Raw genomic sequence first — 9,248 nt, 5'->3', positions numbered from 1 at the left:
CAAATTGAACAGAAACTACTCCCTCTGTTGCAAAGATTTAAAGGACAGGTTCACAATTTTCCAGTGTGTCTCAAAAACATTCAGGTGTCCATATGAACAGTGAAAGAGTTTTTCCTCACTGTAATCATTCCTCCTGTTCATACTGGATATTAAAAGATCCTTCAAATGTGCTTTCAATGTAAGTGATAGAGGCCAAAATCTACAGTGTGTCCACACAGTCATTTAAAAGTTGATCTGGAGCTTATATTCAGCTTCAGCAGTCTGAGTTAGTCATATCAAGTGGATATCTGACACATTTAGCATTTTAGCATCAAATCCCTCTTTGTGTTTCCTCGGACAGTGTTTCCCTGTTGAGCTGCGGTAGAAGTATAGTAACAAAAAGAGGGACTTTGGTGTTGAAAGATATCTACTTGATTTGACTCATTTGGACGCTGAAGCTTCATATTAGCTTCAGATCAACTTTTAAATACATTTTTGCACAGAAGGAGGACTGTGGATTTTGTCCCCCATCACTTCCATTGTAAGTGCATTATGAAGGAATCTTCTAATGGTCAGTATGAACAGGAGGAATGATTACAGCAAGAAAAACAGGTTTCAATGTTCACTTGGGCTCCTGACTGTTGTTTTTAGAAAGACTTAAAAAATTGTGAACCTGTCCTTTAACTGAAAAAGGTACTGTCACTATTTCTATTACTGCTACTACTGTTAGTAATACTAGTACTACAGGTCCCCACTGCAGCTGCTGTCACCATTACAACTATAGTAAAATGTTTGGTCAGGCAGACATTAGTTAACACACTTTGGGACATTGTTTCATTCTGTAATAAATTTTGTTATTTATATTCAGTATGGCATCTTTAGATCTCTGTTTTTCTGTACAGTTCTATAAAAACTGTCCGACAACTTCAGTGTTTGGTGTTCTATTGAAATATGAAAAAACAAACATTACTTTTTGTCTCCAATTTTAGAATATGTTCTTAAACATAATTCTGCTGACTACTCATGCAGAGGAAAAAGGATAGTTTCAAAATGTTGTACATTATAAAGTTTAATGAATGCACAGCTTTGGCTTTAGTTAGTGTACTGAATCAAAATATTCAGTATTTCAACTTGATTTTATTTTTTGATCAAAAAATCAAGTTGAGAAAGAAAAAAATCACTTGTGAATTAAATGTCCTTCTTACAGGCTAAAATTTAATCAAGCCAAACCTCTAGTGATATGATAAAATATAATAAAAGACACAAATGTATCTTGATGTCCAAACCTTTGTTTAGTGCTTCACAGTTTCACAGGTTGTGAATGTATTAAGACACTGGACATGCAAGCTGTGTGAAAGAACATCCAATGATTTGTGCAGCTCACACCTTTACATTCTCCCAGCTCTCACTGTGATAAAACAGCCAAATGTGATGAAACACGTGACGAGTAAAGACAAGTGCAATAAATGAGTAACTCGCATTGACCTGCTGATCAGCTGATATTCTGTTTTTCTAGCCTAGTCTGACACAGGAAGTCATACTGCAACAGCAGAGAAGTTACTTTCACATTTAAACAAAGCAGAAACAGACAAACTGACTGGTAAAGAGTCATGGACAGAACGAAGTTTGTGCTGTTGATACTCTCCTTCCAGACCTGCTGGCAGCTGCTTCAAACTCTGGAACAAGGTACTGTACTGCAGTGTGCACACAACGCAGCAGACAGGGTTAACCGGAACTGTGTGTCACCCTGTGTATCTAGACCAGCAACCACCTTATGTGCCATGTGATCATTTACAGTATTTGGTATGACTCAATGTGACAAAGTAGCCATGTGCTGAGAAATCTAGTCTAAGCAGCATTTCAATAGTCCAGCTTTATAGTAGTATTTAATTCTGGTCAAGTGTTTGTGGATATGCTATGAGTCAGTCCACACATTGTGACGATTTTTTCATATAAACTAAATTCACTATAAAATATTGTTCTCATAAGAGTGGCAAGACACAAAGGCTAATAGTTAGGAATGAGATTGATTTGATGTTTCCCTACTTATACGTTTCATTTTCTTTTTTGTAATCTTAAACAACATGTCAATAGTGTTTCAGGAAGTGTGAAGTAAGATGTTATTTTTCAGCAAGGAAGTCTGTCACAATCTGTTGAAACCTCACTAACTGCCCAGAAAATGAAACCTGTGAGAGAGAGGAAGTGACAGAGGAGTGTTGTGATTTTCCACAGCTGCTCTGCGTTTCATTGTGTTGGCTGACTGGGGCGGTGTTCCAGTGCCTCCGTACTACACTCCTCATGAGGAGGCTGTTGCTGCAGAGGTGGACAGGTTGGCCCGCACTGAGGGGTTGGACTTTGTCCTCAGCCTGGGAGACCACTTCTACTTCAATGGAATCAAAAGTGTGGATGACCCCCGCTTCAAGGTCAGCACACAAAGCAAACACTCTGAGAGGGTGGGACACACCATGGATTTATGAAGTTCATATCTGGTAAATGTTTGTTTTGTAATGGTCTCATACAAAGTAACCACGTTTGTTTTTATGGATAAATGTCATAAAATGTCAAAAATGCTTTCTTCCTTTAAGATCTTTTTCCTTAAAGTTAATGTTAAAATAATAAGTCCCAAATAGAAATTATATACATGACATATCCCTCTTATCCCCACATCTGTCCCCACCCAATGTCTCCTTATCAACACATGCCTCCACCTGGCTGCTCAGACAGATGCGGAATGCATGGGATAAACATTCATTCATAAATAATCACTATACTGTTACCATTATCATTATCAAAAAAATAAGTGAATAATAGCCAGAATGTTTTGTAACACAAAAAGGACAAAACGTTACTCATTCCACATATGCCACATCATATAGCTCCAGATCAAACACAGCAGACCTCTCTTTTTGGAGACACTTTCTCATTCAAGGGAATGGGAAGGTGTGTCCAATTTTTTGACTGGTACTGTATGTATTCACTAATACAAAGGAACATTACAGTAGTGCATTATAAATACACATAGTATATATATACACACACATACAAACATAGTATAATGTGAGTGTGAACATTAATTGTTAACCTAAGGATTAGTAGTTGAATAAAATAATCTAAATTTCATTATAGACACTGACCCACTAGCTATAGTGATATATTCAAAGAGGCTATCACAAATTTTATAAAACAAATGAAATGATACCCAGATGGAACAACAAATCTTCAGTAGACTAAGACATGACATGAAGTCATTCAACCAATTAGAATACGTGGAGGTAGGGCTGCTTCCCTCCACTTTAACAAAGTAGTCTAACATGCCAGAGTGGGAGGACGTTTGGTTCTGCTCACAGATGTAAAGCTACAGGTGGTACACCAAACCGTGCAGGTTCAGTTGAATGTTGTGTAAATCGAGGTAGATGGTCGAACAGAACTCTCCAGAATTGTTGCAGGTTTGAGCAAGACCAACCCTGGCAATGCACTTAGTGTATATGAGAGAGACTCCTGCTAATGGAGATCAAGATGATGTAGTGCCGGGGTGACCACCTCAAACATCAGGGTTTGGTCTAGAGGCCCTCTCCTTTCTAATAACCAAGAATGAACCCAGCACCCAGAGTCCAAATGATATTCAATCTAATAAGGTCTGGAAGGGTCTTGTTATATTGCTGCAAGTCTCAGGTCTGTGTGTCAATACATCTTAAACATAAGTGGATCCAAGCAGACTCTCTATCAGAGATATGGGGAGTCATCATCATCACACAGTTTGTGAGATTCCAAGATTATAAAATAAAATCAGGAATTTGGCTAAATATGTGTAATATGATAGAACATGGTTCCTTGGGTTTGATTTTTTTCATTATGTAGCTTTGGTTGGAACATGAACGTTCAGTACATACAGTTATATTATTCCGGGTTTTTTACTAAATAAAAAAAACAAAACATTGAAGGTCATTTTTAAGTGAGAATTAAAGATTTAAGAGGTTAAAATAACATGAAAGGATGAAACTACTGGCTGGATTTTAGGTTTGTGGTTGACTTCAGATGTGTTCAGTTATATTTATTTATTGGTTAAAAGCAGCATATCCTTAACAGCAGAGCAATTCCATTTTAAAAATTAAATACCATGTTAAATGTGCTAAGCAGAACAAATATGACGCAATAATTATCTGTTTCCTGTCCACAGTACACATTTGAAAGGGTCTTCTCCCAGCCCTCAGTGCTGGATATCCCATGGTACCTCATCGCTGGAAACCATGACCACAGGGGCAACATCACAGCTCAGATAGCTTACTCTGACATGTCACATCGCTGGTAAACATCAAACAACACATACACACAGTCAGAAGAAACATTTGCAGGCACAGATGCAGCACACACCAAACTCTCCTACAACATTTTAGTCTAACTATTTTGTTATCAGTTTTACATGCAGTGACGTCAGACTTCTGATTTCATGATCTTTTTACATCTCCCTGCTGCCTATGACTGTATCAGTATATCAACAGGTCTGTTTTGTCTCTTTAGGAACTACCCCAGCCTCTACTATGACCTTCTATTCACTGTTCCACACACAAATGTGTCAGTGAGCATCCTGATGATTGACACAGTGGTGTTATGTGGAAACACCTATGACCAAACCCAGCCTTCAGGACCTGATAATCGCAGAGCAGCAGACCATCAATGGGAGTGGATCAAGTCTAAACTGGCCAGTAGCAGGTGAGCCAGTGTGTTTAATAGGATTTAGAGAGTGACATTTCTGTTGCTGCGTGCTCCAACGCACTGGACTTTAAGTTACAAAGTCTTCCAGATTTAGAGGACAAATGAATATGAGCTTGAATGTGAAGCAGTTGACTGTGCTCGTGTTGCCAGCCCACTGATGAGACTGGTTGTATGACTCGCCCCAGGTCAGACTATGTTGTGGTGGCTGGTCATTATCCTGTGTGGTCCATGGGCCATCATGGACCAACATCCTGTTTGGTCAACAGACTGAGGCCACTGCTGAAGAAGTACAGAGTCTCTGTGTACCTGTGTGGCCATGATCACAACCTGCAGGTATGTACTGTATGCTCAGTAGGGGTGGGCAGTATGGCCCTAAAATAATATCACAATATTTAAGGTTATTTCTGGGGTAATGATATTCTTGATGATATGACAAAATACTCCTGGCGGGAATTTTGGCTCTCCTTGTATTCAACCAGATGCTTCTGCTTGACGTGGTGTAATGCGTTTGTTGTATTGCTGCCTTTTGTTTTTACAGTCTTCTTGCACTTCTTACATACTATCCTGGTTTGTTGTGCATCAGATCTTTTGTAACCAAACCACCTCTTAACTACTGAAGTTGCTCCCCTTTTTAACTCCTCCACTGTGGAGCTGATTGCAATGCTACTTTCACTTTCACCCATGCTTTTTGTTGACATCAACAAATTGGAATATTGCCATCATCACATCACATCATCCTAATGCTCAGTCACATAAATATTACCATGTGTCCACAGATTCAGTCAAATAAATGTATGTGTTTGTCCACCAATTGATCAGTCCAGGCGTCTGTCCTTCTGTCCATTATTTACATGATCTTGTGAGGAGAAAGGTGCATTTCATTGCACCTTTCAGGCACATATTGGTCAAAGACACATGCTGGCAGGTGCTACAGTGAATGTTTACTTGTTGCATCTTGGTCCACAGCTGGTTTGCATCATTCTTGAGCAGGTCTGCTAAGCCTTTATAGGCCTGTAGTCACATTTTGAGTTTCAAGACCAAAACAACATTCCAAGTCCAAAATGTTCCCAAATGAAGACATTAGAGACAGGCCAAGTTGTCACAGTAATATTTATGGTATTCTGTTGTATTTTCATTTTTCATTTTCAACACATAATTAGGTGCCAGTGGAGTTACATAGAATGTATGTTTAGTTACATCGCTTCATGAACATATCAGTTTTAGAAATGCAACACCATCTATATATGACAACAAGAGGGTCTGATATATATATTTTTTTAATCTAGTGAAGTTGTTGTAAATACAGTACAGCTGAGACTGACAATTTAGATGCCTTTTACACTGTCTGTTTGTTTGTTTCTACACTTCAAACAGTTTATCAGAGAGGATGATGGGAGCTCGTATGTGGTCAGTGGGAGTGGGGCTGTCAGTGACCCCGCCACCAGTCACAGGGAAAGCATTCCTCTGTCCTGGCAGCTCTACTCCAGTCCTGTCAATCACACAGCAGGTGGTGTGGTTTACTTCCAGGTCACTGAGCATCACATGACAGTCGGTTTCATGCAGACAGATGGGAAGTGTGTTTACCAGGCAGAGCTGCCGACACGCAGAGTTTGAGGCGTTTCATCAGTCTCCATCAGACATGTTTTGCTGCAGTCACAGTTAGAACAGGTGCCATACATGTATTGTTTAGACATTGTTTATTCTCTTTCATAATCCCATGTATATACTGCTACTTCACTGGCAGTACATCATTTTAATGCTGTTGTCCTATTTTAATACTGTTACCATTAACGTGGCTCACTGGCTTTGGAAAGGCCAGTAACATTGGTGTAATGCTGAAGGTGATGCTGACGGTTTTGGGTGATGTATTCTGTTTTTGAGTCAATTAACATCTAATTACATGATGAAATAATTTATACTGTATTTACTATACTATATTTTATGTTATGTATGTATTGAAAGTCTGGCTATGTACAATAATGTAGTTTTGGCATTTAGTCTTGATGATCAAAAACGGTCAATGACTGAATGTTGACATCAGTGTCAGTGTTTGATCAGATAGTTCCCGATGTAAATCAAAATGTTGTGCAAAATTCTTGTACAGCTGCTTGTGTTTAGACAATTTAAAATTTGAGAACTCCTCCTTTTGTGACATAAAATTGAGCTTTGTAGATAAACAGGTTCATTTTCCTCAAAGATGAATTTCCTCAAAGGTATCAAAAAAGTATTGATTTAGTGTCAGTACCAAAATTCATTTATTGCATCAGCACTGGTATTAAACGACAAGTTCACAAATTTTCAAGTCTTTCTTAAAACAACAGTCAGGAGCCAAAATGAACATTGAAACATGTTTTTTTCTTGCTGTAATCATTCCTCCTGTTCAAACTGACCATTAGAAGATCCCTTCATAATGTCCTCCCTCTGGGCCAAAATGTATTTAAAAGTTTATCTGAAGCTAATATGAAGCTTCAGCATCCAAATGAATCAAATCAAGTAGATATCTTTCAATGTTACAGTCTTTTTAGTGTCAAAGTCCCTCTTTTTGTTACTATACTTCCACCGCAGCTCAACAGGGAAACACTGTCCGAGGAAACACAAAGAGGGAATTTGATGCTAAAAAGACTGTAAATGTGTCAGATATTCACTTGATATGACTAACTCAGACTGCTGAAGCTGAATATAAGCTTCAATAATATATGAATATAAGCAACTTTTAAACGACTGTGTGGACACACTGTAGATTTTGGCCTCCATCACTTACATTGAAAGCACATTTGAAGGATCTTTTAATAGCCAGTATGAACAGGAGGAATGATTACAGTGAGGAAAACCTCTTTCACTGTTCATATGGACACCTGTTGTTTTTAGACACACTTGAGAAATTGTGAACTTGTCCTTTAAGACAATTGCTACCCAAACCCCTTTTGCGGAATCGTTGCAAATATTTTGAGTATTTTGAACTATTAGTAGTTACAATACAAGGTATTCTCACTATGCAATATTCACTGATTGTAAGGAATGGTGGCCACCTAAATTTGAGAAATGTCAAAAAGCCTGAGGACCAGTGTGGAGGCAAAAAAGAAGATTTCACATTGTCTCTTTTTTGCTATGCCAACTTCTCCATGTCTACCTTTTTAAGCATTGAAATGTGAATAAAAACAGGTGAATAGAACTGTATTGAATGTTTCACTTCTCCTGTCTCTCTTTACACTTTACACTTCATCACAGTTACTTTACACTTACTTATTACCATATATTATTTCAGGCTAGCTTGAAAATTCAAAAACTAAATGGCACACTGTGCCTGTTTCATTGTGTTTATAATTTTCAAAATATTTGCATATTTTCTGTCCTGTTCTTTGAATGCAGCGTTAGACATTTAAGGTCCTCTTTAAAGCTTCTTGGCCCATGATTTCATGAACTGGAGCCAGTTTTTTTCAATAGAGGGCAGCAGTGAGCTGCAGAAAGACAGCTGCTAAAAACTGTACAAAGTTATGTTAAACAGACTATATTTTACATCAAAACTACATAACTCAGTGACTCAAAACTCTGATCAGATGGCACTATATTTGGTAAACATACATTTCAGAGGGGCAGTTGATCTATACAGTACTGTGCAAAAGTATTAGGCACTTTACATGTTTAGATTTTTAGCCATAATGCAATACCAACAGGGAGGCATCTGGGTGTCTCTAACGTATTCTGCAGCATAACAACGAGTCCAAACATCAGCCAGAGTCATAAAGAACTATCTTAAGCAACAAGAAGAACAAGGAGTCCTGCAACAGATGGTTTGGCCACCGCAGAGCCCTGATCTCAACATCATGGAGTCAGTCTGGGATTCCACGAAGAGACAGAAGAAGCTGAGACGCCTAAATCCACAGAAGAAGTATGGCAACTTCTTCAAGATGCAGGAACAACTCACCTGCCAATCACCTGAAAAACTGTGTGCAGGTGTACCGAGGAGAACTGCTGCTGCTTTAAAGGCAACGCTGCTCACAGCAGATATTGATTTATTTGATTAAAAACTATTCACGGCATTCCTTTTTTTTTTTTTTTAAAGCATCCTCACTTTACTTTTAGTACTTACAACTTTTGCACAGTACTTGCACAGTAAAAGCCTGTCTGCCTGCCTGCATGCTGCCTTTAATACCAGTTTGACATCGTTCTTTAACCTGTCTTTATTAATCCTTAGTTCAAAATGAGTTTGTCCAGACAGACTACACATCAAATTTAGGAATTTTAATGTTACCAGAGTGTTAAACTGGGTTTAATGTTTTAGTCCCATCACTGTATCATGAATGTATTTATATCACAAAATGTGGCACATAATTTCTTTCCTTGTTTCCTTTCAATAAATCCCACTGAAGTTTAATCAATACTGTTTATGTAAGTGCCAGCACCTGATCAGACTCAGAATTACTAATAGTGCCTGCAAACTCCCTAAATGCCTGTCTGTCTCTCACAACACAGTCAGTGTTTTGAAGGTCAACAGAGGTCAGTTAAGTTCCAAAACATCGACACTGAACTGAGAGGACATTTTGGAGGCAGACTTC

General features: G+C 38.3%; 1 protein-coding gene across 1 annotated transcript; it reads left to right on the top strand.

The window, feature by feature from the left end:
* Positions 1–1,402: 1,402 nt before the first annotated feature.
* On the top strand, positions 1,403–7,878 carry acp5b (acid phosphatase 5b, tartrate resistant). The gene is made up of 6 exons (XM_067578343.1): positions 1,403–1,665; positions 2,212–2,402; positions 4,157–4,284; positions 4,498–4,689; positions 4,878–5,025; positions 6,067–7,878. The coding sequence occupies exons 1-6, from the start codon at positions 1,590–1,592 to the stop codon at positions 6,304–6,306; spliced, it is 975 nt and encodes a 324-aa protein (XP_067434444.1). The 5' UTR covers positions 1,403–1,589; the 3' UTR covers positions 6,307–7,878.
* The last annotated feature ends 1,370 nt before the right edge of the window (positions 7,879–9,248 follow it).

This window comes from Thunnus thynnus, chromosome 21, assembly GCF_963924715.1.
Source record: "Thunnus thynnus chromosome 21, fThuThy2.1, whole genome shotgun sequence".
In the NCBI taxonomy this organism is placed as follows: Eukaryota; Metazoa; Chordata; class Actinopteri; order Scombriformes; family Scombridae; genus Thunnus; species Thunnus thynnus.
Note: the sequence above shows the minus strand (reverse complement) of the source record. Positions and strands in the feature narration are given on the sequence as shown.

Excerpts from the sequence above, each read along its gene's own strand:
- acp5b (XM_067578343.1), top strand. The coding sequence starts at position 1,590 with ATGGACAGAACGAAGTTTGTGCTGTTGATACTCTCCTTCCAGACCTGC. Across the intron at positions 2,403-4,156 it reads TGGATGACCCCCGCTTCAAG|TACACATTTGAAAGGGTCTT; the intron begins GTCAGCACACAA and ends TCCTGTCCACAG. Across the intron at positions 4,690-4,877 it reads TCTAAACTGGCCAGTAGCAG|GTCAGACTATGTTGTGGTGG; the intron begins GTGAGCCAGTGT and ends GACTCGCCCCAG.